Source organism: Ictalurus punctatus, chromosome 12, assembly GCF_001660625.3.
Source record: "Ictalurus punctatus breed USDA103 chromosome 12, Coco_2.0, whole genome shotgun sequence".
In the NCBI taxonomy this organism is placed as follows: Eukaryota; Metazoa; Chordata; class Actinopteri; order Siluriformes; family Ictaluridae; genus Ictalurus; species Ictalurus punctatus.
In genome coordinates this window covers 6277330-6303198 of record NC_030427.2, presented here as the reverse complement: position 1 = coordinate 6303198, position 25869 = coordinate 6277330, and the positions used below count along the sequence as shown (strand labels likewise).

At 38.2% G+C, this 25869-nt stretch overlaps 1 protein-coding gene across 2 annotated transcripts in view; it reads left to right on the top strand.

The window, feature by feature from the left end:
* fbxl3b (F-box and leucine-rich repeat protein 3b) overlaps nt 1-25555 on the top strand; it is a 31791-nt gene extending 6236 nt beyond the window's left edge. For both annotated transcript variants that reach the window (XM_017482398.3, XM_017482397.3), the window contains exons 2-5: nt 3910-4303; nt 4433-4555; nt 14989-15160; nt 17096-25555. In XM_017482398.3, coding sequence (XP_017337887.1) covers nt 3911-4303; nt 4433-4555; nt 14989-15160; nt 17096-17739 — 1332 coding nt within the window. In that variant the 5' untranslated portion in view covers nt 3910 and the 3' untranslated portion in view covers nt 17740-25555. The remainder of the gene's footprint in view (nt 1-3909; nt 4304-4432; nt 4556-14988; nt 15161-17095) is intronic.
* Nucleotides 25556-25869: the final 314 nt, after the last annotated feature.

Below are 25869 nucleotides of genomic sequence, written 5' to 3'. Positions count from 1 at the left end.
TCAATATTCCATATGAAGCATGGGACCTAATTTCCTAAGGTCACTCCTACAACAGGCCACTAAATAATAGTATAGTATGTATCAAAATTCAAATAGTATGTATCAAAGAAAATCAAAAATAATCCGGAGAGCAGAATCTGGCAGACAAAAATGCTAGCATTCACTGGAGTGTTGATGAGACCCACAACTGTAGTGTCATCAGCAAACTTGATAATGTGATTTGAACTGTACTTTTATAGCACAGTCATGAGTCAGCAGTATGAGATGCAGTGGACTGAGCACACAGCCCTGGGGTACACTGGTGTTCAGTGTGGTGTTGCTGGAGGTAGAGTCGCTGACGAACTGGGGTCTCCCTGTCAAAAATCCAGAATCCAGTTGCAGAGGGAGGTGGTCAGAACCAGCAGGCTCAGCTTTATCAATTTCTGTAGGATGATTGCATTGAATGCTGAACTGAAGTCTAGTAGCAGCATCCTTATATAGTTATCATTTTTGTCCAGATTTGTCATAGAAAGGTTGATTGTAGCAGATGTGGTGTCTCCTGTTGATCAGTTGGGACAATAGGCATACTGAAGTGGTCCAGAAGATTGCTCTTTGTGTGTTTTATGTCTAGCCACTCAAAGCATTACATAATGATAGGCGTGAGCGCAACCGGCCTGTAGTCATTCAGGCAAGACCTGCAGCGTTCCTTGGGTTAACTCTGAACAGAGTCTTCCTGATGTCTTCTGCAGACAGACAAAGTAGTCGGAGGGAGTTGGGGTGGTCTTCGTTGCTGGCATGTTGTTTTGTGCTTCGAAACATGCATGAAAATTGTTTAGTGCATCTGAGAGCAAGATGTCACCATCACAAGTAGTATACAGTTGCAATCAATATTATTCAACCCCCATTGCAAATCAGGTTTACTGTCAAAATGTACAGACTTTCAGCTGTTTGCAATGAACAAATCAAACAAAATCAATTGAAATAGTTACTCAACCCCTTAATTGCAACCATCTTGACTACTTAGTAGAGCACCCTTTTGATGTTATGACCTGCTGCAAACGAGATGCAGAGCTTCTGGCAGCGCTCCTGAGGAATCTTCGCCCATTCCTCATGAGCAATGGCCTCCAGTTCAGTAATATTCTTGGGTTTGCGTGCTGCAACGGCTGCCTTCAAATTCCACCAGAGATTTTCTATGGGGTACAAGTCAGGTGACTGTGATGGCCCTGTAGAATCTTGCAGGATTTCTTCTGCAACCAAGCCTTGGTGTAATTTGAGGTATGCTTGGGATCATTGTCCTGTTGGAAGGTCCAATGACGCCCAAGCTTCAGCTTCCCCACAGAAGGCAAGACGTTTTCTCATTGGATTTCCTGATACTTCAATGACTCCATCTTGCCTTCCACATGCTGCAGGTTTTCAGTGCCAGATGATGCATCGCAGCCCCAGAGTATCACCGAGCCTCCACCATGCTTGACTGTGGACTGAGTGTTATTTCTTCATTCTTCTTCCTCCAGATATACCGCTGGTCCATTGTGCTGAAAAGTTACAGTTTTGTTTCATTGCTCCACAAAACAGAATCCCAAATCTTCTGTGGCTTAGTATTATGATTTTGAGGCGACTTTAAATTATTTATTTTTTAAAGATTTGTGAAGTCTGGGTCAACACCTGCACTGCACTTAACATTCCACTCAGTAAGAGTGGCAATCCCGTAATGAGGAAATTTCTCAAGGACAAAGTAATCAATGGAGGAGCCATCCCAGTTTCAAGAGCGGTATTTGTGAACACTATATGAGAAGGAAAAAGAGGAGCTGAAACTGCATCTTGCAGGAAAACCTGTTGCTGTGATTTTTGATGAAACCCCAGATATAGAGGGGAGATGTGTGCTGAATATTCTCCTGGCGCCACTAGGATTTTAGCTTACCTTGCAGACATTTTCCTTGAGAAGTGCAATCATTCCACTGTATCCATGGTTGTCGTTAATTGTCTACAAGACTACAGCATTGCTAATCAACACGTCATTGTGTTTGACACTGATCATGCTGCATACATGAAAAAGACTTTTGTTGCTGCACTTCAGTCACTATTCCCGAACCCCCGGCAGATAACGTGCATGGCTCACATCACGAACCTTATCAGCAGTGCCTTTTGCAAACCATTTCACCAGTTGAATGGTTTTATGCTAAGTTGGTCCCAAATGTTTAACCAGACTGGCTCATGTAAAAGACAGCCAGCAGGAAAGAAAGCCACCATGGCTCCAAATCTGGGTAGGACATGCTAGAAAGCATGGTTTTCAGCAGTACAGTACCACTCTGAGTACTTTGGACTCTACACAGAGTTCATAGAGATTCAAATGGCGGTAGGCCTAAATCAAATACAAATTCCTGTACAAGCTAAAACATAAGTAACATTCTTCCTTGTTGATCTATCATAGCCTTCCTTTAACAACACACAAACACAATTTAACAGTTCATCATCATAAATCAATATCACAGCCATAGAGAAATATCACAGCCTAGTTGAATATTTTTTGCAAGTCTGGGGCACTCAGTGCTTCAACATCTGGAGTGGTGGATTTGGATGTGTTCTGGGATGGCCTACATGAGAGTACCTTGGTTAAACGATAGAAAGATGCTGTCTCAATCTCAGCTGATACTGAAAGAAGCAACAGCATCTATAAGCTGGTGTTGTCAAGCCAAAGGAGGTCAACTACTAACCAGAATCTCAGAGCCTTGGTTGACATGTACCACAACAAACAGCTACACAGTAGAGCTTTTGAGAGAGGGTAGATGATTAAGTGGACTTGGATCTTATTGAGCTATAGTTTCACGTGCATGTTTTATACAGCAATCTGGATATAAGAAATTTAAGTTTGTTTTCAGAAAACCTTTAGTTATGTGTTCTGTGTTGATGCATTGTTTGCGTTCTGTAAAATGGATGCATTGTTTGCTTAAGTCGATGCATAGGTTGAATCCTGTTAATATGATGCATTGTTTGCATTCCGTTAAGTTAATACCTTGTGTTCTGTTAAATTGCAAAGTGTACAGATAAAGTACTACATAAACAATGGGCATTTTAAAATTAAAACTAGGTTTTTACATTTTATGTTAATGAATTTCACTGATTTTTATTTGGTGCTAAATTTGAATTGAAATGGAAATGTTCTGTTATTTTCAATATTCTCTTTTTATATATTAGAGAGCCCAATAGAACTTTGTTGAGGTCAGAAAAGCAATAAAAATGTTTACTGAATATTGTCTGTGGTATACTTTTTAATGACAAAAAGTGATTACATATGTCTTCACTGGTAGTAGTATAAAAGAAGAATTTAAGTAGTTTTCCGCAAAAAAACCCAAAAAACTCCCCAGCAAAATCAATCATTTTTGGCAGCAACAATCTATAAAAATAAAAGAAGAAGAAAACCTACTCGAAATCCTTATACAGCCATACTGATCTTCAGTACAGCAGTAAAATTTTGGGTATGATGTTGCTTAATTATGCTTTTATAAAACAGTTTTATAAACAAGAAATTAATATAGAATGACTGACATATCGGACACAATATGGCCAAATATTTTGTTTATTTTTGGTATGTAATAAAATCGTTTCCAAAGAAACCACATCTGGATAGAACGTTGCATGTTCAGTCAGTCTGTGCAATGCACAGACTGACTTGACAGCCTGTAGTAAGTTAAGTAATGGTTTCACTGTAATAAACTATTGCCAGAATTATAATTTTATGTAGCAAACACCGACAGAGTAATACAAAGAGTGAAATGTACCAGTGTGGTTGTGCTAAATGCCAGCACTTTTTTCAAATGCTGCTTGTCTAATCAAATTAGTGGACCAGAAGTAACTGTAGTATAAAATCATATTAGCAAATGTTCTTGTACTATATTATAAGCCTCATTCAACATTTACCTGCTCTTCTCCTAGAATGAAAAGAGGGCAGAAGAGAAGAGATAAACAGGAGGATGGAGGAGGCCCAAGCCCTGGTGTCCCTGAAAACTGCAAAAAGCTTCGTCAAAAGGGTTCAGAGGAACTTGTGCAGGAGCAAGGGCACTACAACCCAGAAAGCACTGTAGACTGGGGCTGCCTGCCTCAGGAGATCCTGCTGCAGATTTTCCAGTATCTGCCCTTACTGGATCGGGCTTTTGCCTCACAGGTGTGCAGGGGCTGGAACCAAGCTTTTCACATGCCTGAGCTCTGGAGGTGCTTCGAGTTTGAGCTCAACCAGCCTGCCAGCTCTTACTTGAAGGCCACACACCCAGACCTCATCAAGCAAATCATCAAGAGACACTCCAACCACCTTCAGTATGTCAGCTTCAAGGTAAGGGCATGTCTTAGGGTAGTTCCTAACACATTAGATATTTGTGTAAGCTGTGGTGAAGTGACTTTCTAGTACAAAGATATGATCTCACATTTCAACAGTGTGTGTGCATGTTTTTGGACCTCTCAGGTGGACAGTAGCACTGAGTCTGCAGAAGCAGCCTGCGATATCCTGTCTCAGCTGGTGAACTGCTCGCTCAAAACCTTGGGGCTTATATCCACAGCTCGACCCAGCTTCATGGAGTTGCCTAAGGTAAACACAACCAGCTGTACATCTCTCAGGAGGAGGTTAATGCAAACCTTCAGTTGTAGATGAAAGCAGTGTCTCTGTAAACAGGCTCCGTCTGCATGTGTCAACATTACACTTTAGCTGTATGATTCTTGACCATCTTCTGTGGTGATGAAGGAGACACCTGAAATCTTGTTTTGCTAGTACTCACCCAGCAGAAAAGCCAGTTCACTGAAGGGAAAGGATGCAGGACGTGTATGATGAGTTTTTTGCGGGAGCAGTTACTTTTGTACTGATTTTTCTTGGTGAACTTTGACCTGTGAATTCAGGACACTTTGTCTTGTGAGCCAGTATAAAACAAGGCACGTGTATGATTGCTTTGGCTAGTAAAAAAACAGAGGAGCTGCTCATAGTAGTAATAACAGTCATTGCCTCATGTGTTTACTTACTGTTGCCTGGAACACATGGAGGAAAAACAAGCAAATTAGCTACATAACATTACCCCTACGTTCACTCTAAAATTACAAATCATCTTGACTTCCTGTAATTGTCTGGTTTTGAATCACCAACGACTAAAATCCAGTGTGTCAGTGACCTAACACCTGTCTCAACGAAATCACTTTTATTTAGTTTATCGCTGTTTAATGTTCTTTATAGTGCATTATTTAGTAAGTTTAATGTACATGTTTAATAATTTTGTAAAAAGGACAAACATGAAGTCATGGAGAGAGAGTAGTACGGATACAGACATCGGTTCATTACATATTCAAGCATAAGCTTGTGCTTATATTCCTTGACAAAAGCATATATATGCATGTTCATATGTCCAGAGTATTCAACATTTATTATACACAGCGTGGCCAAAAAAAGTCACACACTGTAATATTCTGTTGCTCCGCCTTTAGGTTTGATTACGGCGCACATCGTTGTGGCGTTGTTTTGAAAAAATTATACATCACAACATTCCATCCAGAGTTGAGATCTTGTATTGAGGATGGGGGAGTCGAACCACGTAAAGTGTCCAGCACATCCCAAAGAATTTAAGTGGGGTTAAGGTCAGGATTCTGTGTTTGCCAGTTCATGTGTGAAAATGATTCCTTGTGCTCCCTGAATCACTCTTTCTCAATTTGAGCCTGATGACTCTAGGCATAGTCATCCCGGAATATGCCTGTGCCAGCAGGGAATAAAAAATCCATTGATGGGATAATCTGGTCATTGAGTCCACCAGGTACTCAGCTGACTTCATTTTATTGCCACACAATGTTACTGAGCCTAGATCTGACCAAATGAAGCAAGCCCAGACCATAACACTGCCTTCAGAGGCTTGTACAATAAGCACTATGCATGAACGGTGCATAGCTTTGGAATAGGGTAAAACCACTTATTGCTTTGGAATAGGGTAATTCTGTACTCATCAGACCACATGACCTTTTTTCCATTGCTCCACAGTCTAATATTTATTCTCCCTAGCAAATTGAAGTAAAAATTTTTTTTCAGATTAGCCTCACTCACTTTCTTGTGGCCACACAACTGTTTAGTCCCAATCCTGTAAGTTCTCAATGCATTGTGCTTGTGGAAATGCTCTTACTTTCACTATTAAACATAGCCATAAGTTCTTCTGTCAATTTTTTACAATGCGACCACATTTCTTCTGCGAAGTTGCCAGTAGGCTTGCCACGGTATATGGACATATGACGGTTATGAGGGATGATACATAAAATTTTATACCGGTTTAAAGGGGGAAACCTTATGAATTAAATTTATTTAACACCGGTTCCTATATCAATATCCTAATGAATAGAACTGCCTTAAATAATGTATAGTCGCTTAATGAAGACTTTGCGACTCATAACTTAAATCAAATTGAAACTTATTTACCGATGTATCAAAGCAACACAGGGAGCATAGCACAACAATGTTATCTAGCAAAGCAATCTAGCACAGAGGTCCCCAACCCATGGGTCGCGACCAAGTACCGGGCCATGGTACTGGGTCGCAAGAACATTCTGGGAAAAATGTCTATATATGCCACTGTATTATTTATTGTGTGTTCTTCAACAGCCACTATCAAAGTTTACATAGAGGGCGCGGTTTCAGAAAACATTAGTTCCTCTCTTGCAACAGGCTCAGCCAATGTTAACATGAGTGTGAGACAAACGTCGCACAAAAGCTCCTTTAGTAGAGGAGGTAAGAAAAAACCGAGCGATGGCGATAACACAGAGACAGCTACTGACGAGAAAAAGGGAAAAAACTAAAAATGACTCGTATCTGAAATATGGTTTAGTCACTACAGGCATTTCACATGCTCCAAAGCCCATATGTATAATATGCAGAGATAAAATAGCTCATGAGTCAATGAAGCCCTTAAAATGGCTTCTGCATCGTGAAACTAATCACCCAGCATTGAGAGACAAACCCCTTGATTTACATTGAACGAAAAAAACGCAAACACACAGGGTAACAGAAACTGCTGAAAGCCACCATGTCTATAAACGTAGCTGCACTGAGAGCATCATACTTGGTGGATGACTGCATCACTAAAGAAGCCCTTCACTATCGGGGAATAATTGATTTTGCCAGTTGCCAAAGACATTTGCTGTGAAGGGTTCAGCGAAGATGCAGCTGACAAGATTCCTCTTTCAGCTACCATAGTCACACGGAGAATTGATGACATCACAGAGGACATTAAAAAGCAATTATTAGAAAGGCTTAATGAGTCACCATGGTATGCACTGCAGGTCGACGAATCGGCCGATGTTGACAACAAGGCAATACTACTGGTTTATGTGCGATATATATTTCAAGACAATGTGCATGAGCATATATTGTGTGTGTGCTCATTGCTAACCAACACAACAGGGGCAGAAATTTTCAAGTCTTTGAATGACTACATATCGGGCAAGCTTGACTGGTTATTTTGCATTGGAATATGCACAGATGGGGCTGCATCTATGACCGGACTGCTGTCTGGTCTCACTACCCAGGTCAAAGTTGTTGCGCTGTGTCATACACTGGGAAATGCTGGCTGGTCATAAAATGTCATCAGAACTTCACTCTGTGCATTGTGTTAAAAATAATCAACCAGATCAAAGCAAATGCCCTCAACTCCCATGTATTCGAACAACTTTCTGAAGAAATGGAAGCAGTACACAAACGCCTTTTCTTATACACCAAACTCAGGTGACTTTCAAGGGGGAGACCCTTAGAGTTACGAGTTAAGAGAGCCAATACAGAGATTTCTTTCAGAAAAAAGTCACCACTGGCAGCACACTTCAGTGATGAGTAATGAATAGGTAAACTCACGTACAGTGGGGGAAATAAGTATTGAACACGTCAACATTTTTTTTCAGTAAATATATTTCCAATGAGGTTATTCACATGAAATTTTCACCAGACATCAGTATTAACTCAAGGAATCTGGAAATATAAAGAATTCACAACATTAAAGTCCATAAATAAAGTTAATTGTAATAAAGTGGAATGACACGGCAAAAAGTATTGAACACGCTAACTGAAAATTTATTTAAAACAGTGGAGAAGCCTTTGTTTGTAATGACAGCTTCAAGACACTTCCTGTATGAAGAAATTAATCAGCCGCAGTATTCAGGTGTGATTTTGGCACATTCTTCTAAACATGTTGTCTTTAAATCTTGTTCAATTGGATTCAAGTCAGGTGACTGACTGGGCCATTCTAACACCTTGATTTGTTTTCTCTGAAACAATTGAGATTTTCCTTTGCTGTATGCTTTGGATTGTTGTCCTGCTTGATCGTTGACCCACGTCTCATCTTCATCATCCTGGTGGATGGCAGCAGATTCTCAAGAATCTTCTGGTAAAGGGCTCCATTCATCATTCCTTCAATTATATGAAGTCTGCCAGTGCCATGTGATGAAAAACAGCCCCACACCATGATGCTTCACCTCCACACTTCACTGTTGGTGTAGTGTTTTTAGGGTGATGTGCAGTGCCATTTCTTCTCCAAACATGGTGTGTAGTATGACAGCCAAAAAGTAAAATTTTTCCTCTAATCTGACCAGACTGCACTCTCCCAGTATTTCATAGGCTTGTCCAAATGATTTGTAGCAAACTTTAAACGAGCCTCGACATGCCTTTTCTTTACTAATGGATTAAAACAAAGCCAGAATATCCAGAGGTAGCTGTGAAGGCTCTTAAATGTTTAATCCCCTTTCCAGTGTCATACCTTTTGCGACGCAGGGTTTTCCACCAAAATATAGGATAAGTAAAAATAAAAATGCCATCAATCAAATGAAAATATGCATGAAATATAACAATATATAACCAAATGAAAACAATTCAGGTGAATGCAGAAAAGACATTAACAGTGTTTACAGGAGGAGAGACGCAAGACAGTTTCTTTTAGGAGATTACAAATTTAGGAGCACTGTTGAAGTTTAGTGGGTTTTTTTATTTTATTTTTTTAAAATTTTTTTTTTTTAAAGAGATGGTAATGTTAATGTGCCACAATATAACACACAAGTAGGCATGAGAAAACGAGCTTGTCAATTATGACAGAATTTAGGAACATAATGCGTGATCAATAAAAGAAGGCGGTTGTGAGAACAGAGAGTTGAGAGAAGCAGATGATGTACAGAGTTACTCTCGTCATGATAATGGCCCCTCTGCAGTATTTCCACACTTGTTTGGTTGACTGAGGAGATGAAAAGCAGTGTGAAAGTAACTGTTGTGCGGTGTAGATCCATTTTGGACTTACTTTAGTTTTTATGCTGATTGTATTATACAACTCCGAACAGGTCACTCGCACTGGTGCGAATAAATATTTATTCACAGTCGCACAAAGTACTGTTCAGTTGCAAATGCGAGTGAAATGGTCGCACTGTAGAGCCCTGAGTTTATCTGTAAAGTTTAGCATTTAGCATCGTGCTAGTGTCATGATTTCCACTCGCGCAAGCACTGGAGCTCGCAGAGAAACTGGCAGCTCGAGCGCTAAAATGCTAATCCGTTTCAGGGTTTTGGCATTACAAAATGACGTCAGCCCTGCGCCACGCTATGTGATTGGCTGTAAGTGTAGGAAGCGCTTAATTTGAGTGGAGAAAACAGCGGAGTTTTCTATGAGCGGAGGACGAACTTTAAACGTCAATATCGCTGTCTAACATGTTCATTTAATTGTGGGCAGTCAAAATCGTAATCGTGTTCGATATCCGATTAATTGTGCAGCCCTACCACTACCATAACCAGTTTCAGCTCCCTCTGTTTGCTAGCAGCCGTTGAAGACCAGATGAGGGTTTTTTTGTTACAAACCTACGTAGGTTAGTGCAGGAAGTAAGTCTGGAATCACTAACGACTTGTTTCAGCTGTTCAGAGTCAGTTCCTTCTTTTGGGAGTCAATAACTCTGTTTGTCGTGCGTTTTGATTTTTGAAACTTTGCAGACATTTTTACATTCACAAATAGCTCTATAACACACTACATGAAAGGTAATATTTGAAAAACCATAATAGGTGCACTTTAAACAATCCACGGGATATGTCTTCTGACATAGTTGTTTAAGAAATGAGAAGCTACATACTGCATCAGTTTGAGTTAAAAGAATTGTTGCCAGCTGAAACATATTAATCACGGCAATAATGATCCAATCCTAGGCTCTTAAGTATTTCCTTATTTAAAGCCAAACAGTGACCTTTTTTCTGGCCAGGCAGTGTATGTACAGTACATGCTAAAGTAGTGCATAGTAACCATTTCACTTGGACAAATGAGCTGTATATATGGACCACCTCCTCCAATATTTTGTGCCATTCTCTTTCTGTAATCTTAATAAAAACTGTCCTGCTTCAGTGCTACACAATCTCCTCTTTATAAAGTGTAATCTTCTTCAGGGTGTTTAATATAAAATGCCCCCTGCCTTAAAGGACTTGGGTCACACACTTTCTTCCTCAGTCATTTTACGATTATGTCTCCGTCTGATAGTGACTCAGGTCATTTTGGGGTTAGAAGGTAATGTTGACATAAACAGTAAACTGAAGAAAGTCAGTGTCGGTGACTCTGGGTATCTGCTAAAGCTATGCGCCGCCGTGCGTATGACATTATGCGCCGTTTTTACTTCCGGTTAGTAAAAAAAACTAATGTGCTCCATTTGTGACGATTTTACCTTTCTAAAATTCATACACTAGACCAGCAGTTCTCAACCTTTTGTGAGCTCTGGACCCCTATCATATTTCGAACAATCCACAAGGACCCCCTCACTAATGAAAAACTTGGCCGAAAACCGAAGGCCGAATACCGAACACGTTTTTTCGCGTTTTTTCCATTTGTTTTGCCATTTTTTTCACCATTGCATAAATTAAATAGTCAAAAGGTGCTTTGTACTATTTTGTCTTGCTTTTCAAAGAAAAAAATCAATTACAAAAACTACAATTTCAAAATATTTATTTAACACTGAACATTTTTTAAAATTCCAGCAGGCATAGGCTACCAACAAGGCACAATATAATTTAAATAAATGAAATAGTAAAATAAAAATATTTTGATGTGGTCATCTTTGAGCCCCTTGAATAGCCGATGTTAGTCCTGTAACTGACTGCTGAAAGAACGGAACACTCTGTAGCCTACAACTAAAAAGTGCAGTGACGAGTGCAGAAAATGGTTCTATTGGGTTCTATAGGGCTGATTATATTGGGGATATTCACCGCTCGCGTCCCTGTACACCTCGCCGAGTATTAGAGTAGATATAGTAGAGTTAGATACGTTGTTAATGTTATGGTCCTTGATAGATTTAGTTAGTTTAAACTATAGATCAGTTCATTTATTCCCCGCTGGTTTTTCCACTCCCAGTCCATAGTACTAGTTCATGTTTCTTGTTTTGTGTTGTGACCCTGTTTTCTGTGACCGCGACTCTGATTCCTGCTTTGCCTCGTTTATGCCTGTTTGCCGGTCGCCAGACCCTTTGCCTGTCTTGACCACGTTTTTTGGATTACGATTTGGATTTGTCTGCCTGCCCTTAAATAAATACGTCTTTACCTGCACCTGCTTCCGTACTCTACTCCCTTACGTCTCGCGACGTGCAGAATACTCCGGAACAGAAACAAAACAAACGCACGTGTCCCCAGTAAACATCCGAAGAGCACGTAGCTCGTGCATGCACACGCCCCCTTGTGAGGTCGTGACATTCGCGCGTCTCGCTCTGGTTGCTAGGCTATTTTGTCGTGTCATCAAACAAGTCATTGTTCGGTCAAATTTATTCGGCCTTTTCACTTATTCGGCCGAACACCGAAAGTGTTTTTGTTTTTGTTTTGCTATTTTTGGCCGAATAATTTTGGTTGCCGAACATTCGGTGCATCGCTAATTTCTATACATGTTACTTTATTTGATTAATATTTAATATTAATAATATTAACATTGGACATTAAAAATTTTATGAAAACATTTCAAGATTTTATTTTTTACATTTTATTGTCGGTGCGACATTTAATTTGACTCTGAATTATCTTTTGTTTATTTTTCCATCAATGCGACACTTGAACTTGTCTACCACTCACAGGTTTTTGCAAATTATCATTTCATTTGTAAATAAATTTAAAATAAATCCATCAATGAACGATCGTCAGCTCAGCTAACGTGATATTTGTGAATGCACGTGAATAACCAAATTGATTAATTTTAAAACATCTCATTTGAATGTGTTTTGATGCATTTAACAAAAAATATAAACATTTTGAAAACTTTCCTACGGACCCCCTGCAATTACACCACTGACTCAAACCCCAAAACTCAAATTTTATCGATTAGTTGTTGCAGCCCTAATGAAATGTGTTCCTTCCAGTGACCGGTTGAATGAGTGGTTGAATGAGTGGTCATTTCTTTATTACATATAAATATTTTCTCTTTTAGCATTGCCTACAAGACCACACTAAATGTATGATGTTAACACACTTTCACACTTTCTCTCACATGCACGTCTTTATTTTTATACTGTTTGATATTTGAACTGTACACATTCTATAAAATGTTGGGTACACTTCAACTTAACATTAGTTCTTTCTTACTTCTGTGACACATTTATAATGCATGTGCTTATGGCACATCAGGGTAATTATAACGGTAAACATAAATAATTTGTCTTTTAGCACATAGATTGTTAGACACAGATCAAACATATGCATTTACTTAAAATATAACCACTTGAATGTGATGTACTTGCAAACACGTACATGCATGCACACGTCTTTATTTTGTCTTTACAGTATTCTACACCTCAAGTTAACAATATTTCTTTATTATATATATATATATTTTAACTTTTTGCATGGTCTACAAGACCTAACATTCCTTATTTCATCATATATTTACACATCGTTGTAGACTAAGAATACACATCAAATGTATGTATTTCAAATTATGATATAACACTGTTGCATAAACTCTTCAATGCAGAGGCGCATTGTTTCTAATGTTTGTCACAAAGCCACTAACCCAGTGGCTGGGAAACACAAAAAACTGTCCACTGCAGCCTTGCGTGTGAACTGAAAGAAATTTTTGTAATCCAATTTAATAGCATCTGCTAAATAAAACTTCACTTGTCGATGCTTTCCCAAATCGTTACCTTCAGTATAACAATTATCTCAAATCCAAATCTCGTTGTAAACAATGTGTTCAAACAACACAAACATGTTGCACATACCCTCATTTGCTTACTGAATGGATCTTTAACACAATGTACAAAAGAATTACATAGTTTTAAAATTAAACACAATTCAAAATGCACCCTTTAATTATGTTTATTTCATATTTATTCATTTATAGCTACACTGTAAAAACATCCGCTCACAACTCACTATCAATGTGGATAGCCTAGTGGTTAGCATATCGGAGCGGGGCACACAAGCTCCTCGGTTAGCACCCCGATGCTGGTGACAATAATTAAGCTCACGTTACAGTATTGGCTCCTCTTTTCTCTCCAGACTCACATTTTGGTTCTTTTATTTTCCATCTATTATCCATTTGGATAGCAGGCCTAGCTCGTTACCGTTTCCACCTTTCTACCGAGCCCTCCCCGGAACAGTTTGATTCACATGTTTTGTGTTCTTTGGCTTGAACTTGTCATGAGGGAAAAAATAAAAACTAATAAGTGAAATTAACCTTTTAAATAAAATAAATAAGCATAATTTTAATTATTATAATTATTATTATTTTGTTTAATGACGATAATAAAATAGGTTACCATGCTTTAATGTTCAGAAAACCCATTATTTGTCAAATAATGTACATTATTGCAGTACCTCTATTCCTTGGCTGCCTGAAACACTCCAATTTCTCCAAAGCCCCTCCTCCCGAAAAGCCCAGAGTGCTCTGATTGGCCAGCTGACAAGTTGCATTGTGATTGGCCAAAAGCCTTGTGTGTTTTGGAAATGTAGCACCCCTTGACTTAGCTTTAACCTCAAAAGCTTCTAAAGCAATTCTAAGCTCCTAAGCAACATGTAGTCAGTTTTACTGTATCAGTTTGAGCCCGAGTCAGATTCAGAAAATGCGGACGATCAAGCAGAACCATCTTTGCAAACGTGATTTGAACAGAACCATTCACAGTGGTAAGTTTTATATTGTAACTCTCTTACCTTTCAGATACGATGTAAATTCTGACCCCGCCGGTGGGACTATCTATGCTGTACACAGCTTCTGCGTTGTACATAGGTATTCATGCGATATACCTTTGGAAAGCTAAGATTCTTGTGATTCGATTGATATGAATCAACAACTCTGTCAGACCACCAACATACAAACAAACGCTTTAAATTGAGGCAACTTAGCAAACTTTAGCTAACACATTAGCAGAGGTCTGCAACTGATCCACAGCACAAAACTCCGCATTTGAACAGTCAATAGCAGATACTTCATAAAATAATCCAACACACTTACAGGTTCTGATTCAGAAGTGCAAGATCGTCAGAGCGAAATGGGAATCGCCCCACTTTTCAGGAGTAGCTTTTGTGTATAGTCTGAATTGAACTCTCCAAGGTTCAGGAAGCTGTCCTCCATAAAATACACTGTGCACAAGCAAATGTTTGGGTTGTACTGCTCAGGAACAGAGTTATAAATAACCAGTGACCACTGATACCTAATTTTGTCCATTTTCCTAAACAAAGAGGTTTTGCTTTCGCACCAAAACACACAGCATTTCCGTGACATGGCGCATGAATTCACTGAAGCCTCACTTTCTTTCTTCGTGGCTGCTTTTGGGCGGGATTATTCTGACAATGCATTCCCTGAACTCAGAGAAATTGCAGAAATAAATCTGGACTTCGAGCGACGTGTTTAGGGCAGGTCTGTAGCAGTGAAATAAATCCTTTTCGGGGAGACTATGAGTTTTGGGACTTTATAGAGTTTATACATGCACAAACGGATACATTACACACTCAAACAAAAGGAAAACCTTAAAATCATGAAATGACCCAATTAATTTTATGTACTCTGTCTCTCTTTGTGTTAGTCTCATTTCATCTCAGCTCTGACTGTGGTTTTCGTAAACTCCAAGTCCCTGTCCTCACTGAAGATTGATGACACGCCAGTAGATGACCCGTCACTGAAAGTTCTTGTAGCCAATAACAGCGACACACTCAAACTGCTGAAGATGAGCAGCTGCCCTCATGTCTCACCTGCAGGTAAGAGGAAGATAGACACAAAGCATGAGTGTATTCATTAAACTTTCCTTTATGTTTAGAAATTACACCGTCAGTTTATTTATCATGATTCAAATATAGGTTGATATTGATGTTATCATATCTGTTTTATGTAGACTGGAATGGTTAACATTAAGGTGGTGGGCAATGATGATGTTAATGATGGGAAATATGGCCCTCTTCTGTATACATGGGCTCACAGCCCAGATACCCATGATTGGTTATTGTCTTATTGTTTGACTGGGGAGAGAGGGCTGTGTGTTTACTTTTCTTTGATATGAAAGCATGTTTTATTATTTTTTAAAAAAACTGTTCAAAAGGAGGTTAAATATGTGTAAATATATTATTCATCCTTATCTTCCCCTTATTTTCCATGTCATGACCCTCTTCCCTCTCACTCCTAGATATTTTTTTCCTCAGGTGGGAAAAACTCTTCTCTCTGTTTCTTGCCTTTTTTTGACTATCAACAAAAATAAGTCACAACCTGTCAGTGCAGTAAAAAAAATTAAAGTGGTTCAGTAAAAGCCAATAGTGGCTTGAGAATCTGCATAAATGACAGCTAAAACACTTTACAAGCATTACATATCTCTCTATGTAACTATTGACCAAGTTTCTATTTGTAATAAACATGCAGGCTAACATAACTGTGGATGTAATACTTAGCGACCTATGATGGTGAAAATAAATGAAGATGAATAAGGGCATTTAAAATAGATTAAACCTGGATCATTTCAGGTGCAGCTTTATCCATATCAAATTTTCTACTATCGCATCTGTTAAAGTAACTGTTTCTGGTTTTTGGCTCCGTTAAGACTCCGTTAATTTCCCGGAGGTGGTGTAATCAGTGCTGTGAGGACATGCGCTGATAGAAAAGTGTTCCGATTGGCTGCAGCCTGAAGGAATTATGGCCAATCAGGAATAGTCCACATTATGCAACCACATGCAGAATATCCACGCTAGGCTTATGTGTGGAACTCGCTTTCGGGAAAAAAAAATTCTATATATTGTTGTTGATTTTGGTAAAGTAATTATATTTTAATCTACATTTTAATCTCCTCTTTTTTGTCAGCTGTATTGCATGTTGATAAAGTCACAGTTAGTGTTTAATGAGGTTGGTGTTGTCTCTTGTCATCGTGTCATTTTAAGATGGGGGGGGGTTGCAGACGAACATTTTTTGTCATAGTTTTGATTAACGAAATTAACACAGTTTGCACTGAATAATTTTACAGTACTCTCACAGTATACAGCATGGGAGTAATGCAATCCCTCTCGCCCAGAGTTCAGCCAATTTTGCACTCCTGTGCTCCTGGCAACAGATGGCTGTGGCATTGTTGGGATTTGAACTTGTGATCTCCAGCAGGCAGGCCGAATGCTTTTCTAAAATTCTGAGACAAGTCCATGCAAATTCTGCTTTAATCGCATACAGAAGACATACATTACATAATACGTTAACATATAAAACATATAAAAACATATTTTAAAAAAAGAAATGACTTTCTCAAAGGTTGCTTACAGTAGAAAATTGTACTAGGCCCAATTAAACTACATACAGATTTAGGTCAGTGCACCTCATCATGCCATCTCTATATCAGCAGAGTGGTTTAGGCTTCCATCTTTGAGATGGAGTGGTGAATAACATTCCAGGGGGCAGTAGTAGGTGACCAGAGGATTGTGTTTTCAAATCCACAACTTTTGGGTCTTTTGATGTCTTTAAATGAATGTGTTCTGTGCCCAGGTTCTGAATTTGGGGGAAAATTTGGACTTATTAAATCTACATTAAAAACTGTGTGGAGAATAAATGTACATTAAAAACTGTGTGTGTATGTGTGTGTGTGTGTGACCGTTGATTTCATAACATTTGTTTGGATATCTCTAAATAGCTTTTTCTTGCTGTTTTAATTTCCTGACCTTCTTCAGGCATTCTGTGTGTGGCTGACCAGTGCCATGGCCTACGTGAGCTAGCACTTAACTATCACCTGCTAAGTGACGAGCTGCTGCTGGCATTGTCATCTGAGCGCCACGTGCACCTGGAGCATCTACGGATTGATGTGGTGAGTGAGAACCCAGGGCAGATGCAGTTCCATACCATCAAGCGCAGCAGCTGGGAGGCCATGGTTCGCCACTCGCCCAAGTTCAGCCTTGTCATGTACTTCTTCCTGTACGAGGATGAGTTTGGGCCATTCTTCCGTGATGAGGTGCCTGTAACACACCTCTACTTCGGCCGCTCTGTGAGCAAGGAGGTGCTGGGCCGTGTGGGGATGACGTGCCCTCGCTTGATTGAGCTAGTGGTGTGTGCCAACGGCCTGCGACCTCTCGACGAGGAGCTGATTCGCATTGCTGAGCGCTGTCAGCATCTGTCAGCCATCGGCCTTGGAGAGTGTGAGGTCTCCTGCAGCGCATTTGTGGAGTTTGTGAAGATGTGTGGCTGCCGCCTCTCTCAGCTCTCCATCATGGAGGAGGTGCTAGTGCCCGACCACAAATATGGCCTTGACGACATACACTGGGAGGTGTCAAAACATCTGGGCCGTGTCTGGTTCCCTGATATGATGCCCACCTGGTAGGGTACGGCCACACCATTTTGCACAGGGTTTACCTTCTTCTGCAAACCAAGCCTTGCCCTATCCTTGAGAAATTACACACTTTTCACTGAATTTGCAGTGTTAATGGGAGGAGTTTAGTTGAAAAACCTTAATATCCTTCTGTCTGATTTTTGGGCGGAGCAACAAAACATTTTTCTCTGATGCATCTTAGCTTCCCTTGTTGTTAATGTCTCCATTCGCAACGCATTAACGGAGATGTAAATTAAGAAAATGAAACACAGTTTATCAGAGCTTTTTCACTATACAAGAAGGCAAGCACATGCACAAGTAGCTTTAATAAGGTAAGCTAATTAGCTTAGTTACAGCTCATAACTGGTTAGGTTTATTTACTTTCCTGACTTCAATTTTGCAAGCATTAATTGTCCTTCTTAACAATTAATAAAAAAAAAAAAACAAACTAAACACTAATGCTAGTGATTTCAGATACAGCAAGTAGTAAGCAGCTTCTGGGATTTTTTTTCTGCTATAATGATGTAACATGTACATGACACATGTTATGTATGTCTGACCAATACCATGCTCACACACACTGGCTGCAGCCTAGACACCTCCAAAGCCACAGGTTATAATTAGTGGGCATCATAGGAGTATGGCATATTGCACACAGTCTCACAAGCTTACATTGCACCCAGTGTTCCTAGTATAGGCTCCATGACCCTGATCAGCACAAAGGGTTTACTGAAAGTGAGTGAGTGAGACATGTACATGTGCTTATGAAATCATTTTTTAAGTGTGTTTCTCAGTTTGAAATACACGGATTAATCTTCTTATAGCTATTTTGATAAAAGTCCAATTTGCATATGCTTTTAAGGGTTTTCCCTCATAGATTTGCACTATTCATGCCATGTCAATATTTTTGTCAGAGGCATAAATTGCAGTGATTAAATATTTAATGGGGATTTTTCCAGTCATAAAGACTTACTATCGTGAGACATTCAACATAAACTGTATGACTGAAAACCTTCACAGTCCTTCTGAATAATATTTTATTTATGTATACATGTAAATTTTATTCTTCTCCCTTTGTGTGTCTGTTTTTTGTTGTTTTGTTTGGGGTTTTTTGCCATTTAGTTTTTTTTAGCTGGAACTGTAAGTGATGGAAATGCTAAATAGAAATTATGTTCCACAAGAAGAGGACTTTTTCAGCAAGTAAATGTGCCAAACTGCTTTCTACTGAACCTTATCCATTGGCAATTCAGTATTACTTTCTGTGGCTTTTGATTTGATAAATGTCTGTAAAAAGAGTACATTTGCAAGGTGGCAGAGTGTAGCACAGAAATTCAAGGTAAGGTATTGAAGAGTAGGAATGAATAATTGAATTATAGAGTATATTTTGCTTTGATAGTGTAGGTATATTTGAGATGAAAACGAATGTCACTAAATCAAAATGAGCAATGCAATCATTCTCAGTGTCAGTGAGATTTTTGATAAACAAATCTTTCATTAATTTAAGACACTGCTGTTTAAGCCAAAATACTGTCTTGAGAGGACGGCAAGCTTTCAATTGATACAATTTTGTAAGGATCATGTAAAGGTCTGCCACTTTAGTAACAGCAGTTAGTTGGTCTAATTTTCCCCCTGAATCAGAGACTTCTAATTCTGTTTACTTATTATAATACACTGGTCAACTAAACATTCCTAATGAGAAGCAAACGTATGCCATCAAATGTATCTGTTACACACACACAAAACAATTTTGTGGCATCATTAAAATTTGTAATGTTATTTCCTTTTGACAAAAAAAATGAAAGCATGAGTTCTGTTTATAAGCAACATTTCATGAGAACATACGTTGTACATTATTGGACAATTGGCTGCTTAGTTATTATATCTTGACAAGGTGTTTTGTTGTTCCATTAGTTTGTGTACGAGTAAACAAAATATTTATTCAATCCGAATTTATGGTATTTGCATCTGTTTCTGCTATTTGTCAACACAAGGACCAAATGTGAGGCTCTCAAAATAAATCAACCACAGGCTTAATCAAAACATTAGACATCATTTGTTTTAAACATTACAGAACTCAGTAGTTGCTTAATAATAGCGAACAACCTGCCAGACCGCAGTCAGGGATGACTTAAGAATATTTTCATGAAGAAAAATTGATAAACAAATTAAAAGCAGTATACAGGGTGTAGGTTTAGATGTCTCAAAGACTACCATAGAGAATATGGTAGGAATACACCAATATGAGCTCAAATGTGGTTTATGACCAAATGCAAACAGTTGAATCATCTGAAGAACGGAAAGGCTAGACTGTACTTGGATCAAAAGCCCGTATAGTTCTGTGAGAAATTCTTATGTACAGATGAGATGAGTCTGTGTCAGTTTCTTCTGGATTCTCTGGTTACCTCAGACCTCTCAATAGCATGTAGATTGGCAACTAAATTTCCCATAGGTATAAATGAGTATGTGAATGTGGGAGAAGGTATCCTGCGATGGATTGGAGTCCCATCCATGGTAAATTCCTGCCTCATGCCCAGTGTTCCTGGGATAGGCTCCAGATCCACTGCAACCCTGACCAGGTTCAAGCAGTTACTGAAGATGAATAAATTATGATGTATAAATGAGATGAGGACTATGTTCATAATCAAAAGCATAACCATCTCAGCTATGAAAAGTGGTTGCCTGTGCATGTAAACCAATACATTCCAACTATCATGCTGGCTAACCAGTTGGACAATTTAAATGACTGTTGTAAAATGTACTTTCTGCAGATTTAAGGTAATAAATAGTAAAATAAACAAGTAGTTTTATCTCCTAATAGTTGTATCTCTTAAGTGTTTCCTTTTAGTCTATTTTATAGTCGTCTACCAATCTTAATAGCCTGCTGTCTTTGGGGCGGAGCAACAAAACATTTTTCTCTGTTGCATCTTAGCTTTCCTTGATCGTTCTGCCAAACAGATAAAGCTGTTAATGTCTTCGCTCACAAAACATTAACATAGATTTAAATTAAGAAAATTAAACACACACTTTATCAGGGCTATTTCACTATACAAGAAAGCAAGCACATTCACATGTAGCTTTATTTAAATTTCATAATGAGCTTAGTTACAGCTTATAAACTGGTTGGGTTTATTTACTGTCCTGACTTCAATTTTGCAAGCATTGTTTGACCTTCTTAACAATGAATTAAAAAAATTAAAAAGACTAAACACTGTGGATCCACTGCAACCTCGACCAACCTTAATCAAGCAGTTACTGAAGATGAATGAATGATGTATAAATGAGATGAAGATTATGTAATAATCTGCTTAATCAAAAGCATAACCACCTCATCTATGAAAAGTGGTTGCGTGTGCATGTACTGTATGACTGTAATGGAACTTGTCCTTATTGAAGGTGTGACTGCAGCATGACTAGAAAGGCGTACTGAAGTAACTGCACAGATTCAGTCAAATAGCTCAGAGTGGATGACTTTTCACCTGGCAGCAGGACAAAATAAAACGAACTACTCGCTAATAGCTATGAAATTTCTCCATCACACAACTTGCTGATATATTTCATTTCTGAATAACTGAAGGGAGAGAGCTTTTGACACAAGCAGGAACATAAAATGCCTTCATTACTCGGCATAGCATCACCAGTGATTATATGCAACTTCTGGGTGTCTGTGGGTCATTCACAACTGAAAGGATTTTGTAAAAGGAAAGTACTGAAAATGACAATTTCTAATTAATTTAAGATCAGTTGTGAGGCTGTATGTAAAATAGATTATATGTCCAGTATGGTCCACTCAATACAGATTTTAATAGCATATATGGTAATGCTATCTAATTAACATTCATAAATCATTCTGCACTTTAAAGGAGCATTCTAGCATAAAACTAGAATTTTATATATGTTTGTCATGGTACTGGATGTATTATTCTGTTGCCTGGTATTATATCGCTTGGTGTAAGAATTCATGATTTTTCTATCGGTTTCCTGGTCTCAAATATCGATGTATTGAAACTACAATACCCAGCATGCATTGCACAAATATGTACTTCATCCATCTGTAATCCTGTGATCAACCAGTCTGGTATTTTCATTGAGGCACCTCACACTGACCTTTGTGTGGAAAACAGGAATTTCCTGCCTCACTTGCTGAAACAGCAAGCCAGAATTTGTTTTCTAAAATGTCGTGTAGTGCTGTTGAGTGTTCATAAATATATTTGTCCTGCATACTATTGAATTGGACACCTTTCCAACAGAAGACGAAAGAAGGAAGGATAGCACGGTTAACCTAAGGTTTCTAGGCTAATTGGATCGTTTTATTAACAAACACCAAAATAGTCTATACACCACCAAAAAATTATGAATATTTAAAAGTTTGCAGCCAACACTTCAAACTGGAGGACTATGAAAGATATTTGAAAGAGGATGGCGATTGCATCTGTATTTAGTACAAAATGGAAAGCAGACAAGGGTTCTACAAATAAGATGGCTAGTAAGATAACACAAAGGCAAATAATCATGTAACATTGCTAGCTAACATTATGGCAGCTATACATATTGTTGGATATCACTGTACAACAACAACAAAAAAATATTTCCTCAATATACCATTAGCTAGTGAGCACCCCCCCCCCCCCCCCCTTTCTCCCCACATTCACCACACAACTGTTGTAGTTTTTCAATTTTTCATCTGCATCTGAGATATGTAAACCGAAGGGGGTTTACCCTGTATTTAAACTGGTAAATCTAACTGCTTCATCGCTGTAAGGCACAAGTAGGCATGCATGTTACAGATGTATCAAAGGTTAATTTTTATTTGATTTTATATTGGCCGGAGTATCTGTTTAAATGATAATATTTCTGGGCTTTCACATGCAATGTGCAGCATTATAGAGTCAAAAAAGAAAACTTGCAGTCTAAGTACTGTCTAAAATTTTTGTTGCTGTATGACAAAATGTGTTGTAGCTTTTCCTGTACACATTTAAGACTGAAATAAATAAAAGTGGAATGCGATCGTCTGGCTAAGCAGTTATGGGGCAGGAAGAACTGGACATGATCACAGTCTTTTACCAGTTACCATGATCTACTTTTACCAGTTAACAAGAGCCAACAGCCATGTTAGTCCAAAAGGAAAGAAAAGCACTAATTATGACCCATGTTTCATAATCCTCTTCAAATGTGAAATTGTTGTTGGAATTTTATGAAAAGATGCTCAGTTCTGGTGTGTTTAAATGAGAAATTAGTTACTTTTATGTGTTTACACTGGTTTACTAGATTCTCAAGTCCTAGATTATGCACACTTGAGCATCCATTACAGTTCATTAAACACGTAACAGATCCCATACCAAATGTTGTTTTGCTATATTTCTTATTTCCATTCAACTTTGGGAAAGGGACTTTGTATTTTATTACTGAATATTATAGAAACTTGGTCATGTGGTTTGCCCTGTGTAAAAACCAGTATGTGAACAAAAAAAAAAGCAAACACTTATTTTTATACCATGCAGAACTATTTTGCTGTTTTTAGGACAGTTGTTCCTTTCTGACTACATTTAGATAAAAATTGCCTTTTTTTTTTTTTTTTTTTACCATTTTTTCTTTTTTACATACAGTGTTGTGAAAAAGTACTGATTTGTTCTGTTTTTGTGTATATCTCATACTAAATTGTTTCATAAATTAAAACAAAATCTAAGATAAACCAAAGGCAAGCTGAGTAAACACCAAATACAGTTTTTAAATGATAGTTATTTACGGAAACAAAAAGGTTATCCAATACCTACTGGGCCTGTGTGAAAATGTATTTGCCCCCATAATTACTAATTCCCTAAATCTATGAAACTGCATTCATAATGGGGTTCAGATGGACTAAACACAATTAAGCCTGATTACTGCAAACCCTGTTCAATCAAATCAATGCTTAAATAGAACTTTTTTCAACAGCATGAAGTTGATTAAAAGGTCTTACCCAGGAGCACACTATGCTAAAGTTGAAAGAAATTTCAGAAATTATGAGGAAGAAGGTGACTGAAATACATCAGTCTCTGGTTACAAAGTTATTTCAGGCTCTGGGACTCCAAAGAAACACAGTGAGAGCCGTTATCTCCAAATGGAAAAACTCAGCACAGTAGTGAACTTTCCCAGAAGTGGCCGACCTTCCAAAATTCCTCCAAGAGCACAGCAACTACTCATCCAGAAAGTCACAAAAGAGCCAAGGACAACATCAATGGACCTACAGGCCTCTCATGCATCTATGAAGGTCTCTGTTCATGACTCCACTATCAGAAAGACTCTGGGGACAATGGCACCATGGAAGAGTGGAGAGGTGAAAACCACTGCTAACCCAGAAGAACATTAAGGCTCACCTGAACTTTGCCAAAACACACCTTGATGATCCTCAAACCTTTTGGGGGAATGTTCTGTGGATTGATGACTTGAAAGTGGAACTGTTTGGAAAACTGTTACATCTGGCGTAAACCAAACACAGAATTCCACAAAAAGAACATCATAGCTATGGTCAAGTATGGTGGTGGAAGTGTGATGGTGTGGGGATGCTTTGCTTCAGGTCATGGGCAACTTGCAATAATTGAGGGAAACATTAATTCTGCTCTCTACCAGAAAATCCTAAAGGAGAATGTCCGGTCTTCAGTCCGTAAGTTGAAACGCAAGCGAAACTGGATTATGCAACAAGACAATGATCCAAAGCATAGGAGTAAGTCCTAGTCCTAGAAGTAAGTGAAAGACTGAGCTCCAGTTATCATAAGTGTTTGGTTGCAATTACTACTGCAAAAGTTGTCACAACCAGATTTTAAATTTAAGGGGACAATTAGTTTTTCACATGGGTGATAGGTGTGGGATAACTTTTTTTTACTTTAATAAAAATAAATTAATAAATTAAAACTGCATTGTGTGATTATTCAGGTTTCCTTTGTTTTATGTTGTATTTTGTTTGAAGATCTAAAACTATTTAGTATGAGATATACACAAAAACAGAAGAAATGCCTTTTCACAGCACTGTAATACAGTGGTAATGAAATGATATGAATATTTCTATTGATTATTTTTCTTGGTAGTAAGTAGTATGTAAGCTTGTTCCAAAGCACAACTGTTGTTTCTTTAATTCCTTTTGAGCCAGTTCAACACATATTATTGTGTATTTAAAGCATTTTTAAGAAGAAAAAGGCACTTAATGTCATGAAATCTTTTTGTTGTTTTGGAGTAAATTTTGTGAATGTAATCATTGCCATTTTATTGGTATTAAAACATGTACAAATATACTACTAGGAAACTGAGTAGTCATAATTTGTTGCAAGTTTAAGTTTTAACTTTTTTAATTACAAATGGACTTCATAGCAACTTTACTGGATACACAACACAGTACTATGGTGTTGATATCTATCCTACTAGGAATTCCTATTCCATTTTCATAAAACTAAGCCCCACGTTTGAATGTTGTTTCCTATCAAATACAGAGGCATTTTCTATAAATGTTGAGGGAGTTATTATTACTGGCTCCTCCTCTTCCCTTTCGCGTTGTAATTGAATGGGAGACGTAGGTTTAATTTTGAGTTCTTGAAAATCTTATTTCATCTTTATTTAAATCATCATTTATATACATATATATACCTTTTAATTTGTGTGTATAGTTTTATTTTACTTACAAATGTGATTATCTTTGCTGTTTTATCCTCCTTTTTGTATTTTGTTTTAATGGAAATGAGAGCACATGGTGACCATCGTACATCATGTTTATTTTATAGAGCACGTTGTAAGGGCGATTTACTCAAAGAAGCTGCCTATTTGTATTATCAGGTGCGAATAAAAGACCGTGTTGATCCGATGCCTGTTGGGTCGCGTTTGAATGACTCCCCGCCAACACTGCTTCATGTCTTCACAACTCAGAAGTGCCAGTTTTATAATTGGTGTGTAAGCATCAGTTGTGCACTTAGCGCTGAGATACATCGGTTACACACATTTCATGTACATTAAATAACTCAACATAGATTAAATTAGGGACATCTCAGTATTTATTAACCAGGAAAAATGTCAAATCTATGCTTAACAAGCATGATCTTTCACAATTCCTTATGACCATGCATCATTTTCCAAGTCTTAACTATCAAGATTGTAAATAACTGGAGAAAATTTTCTGCC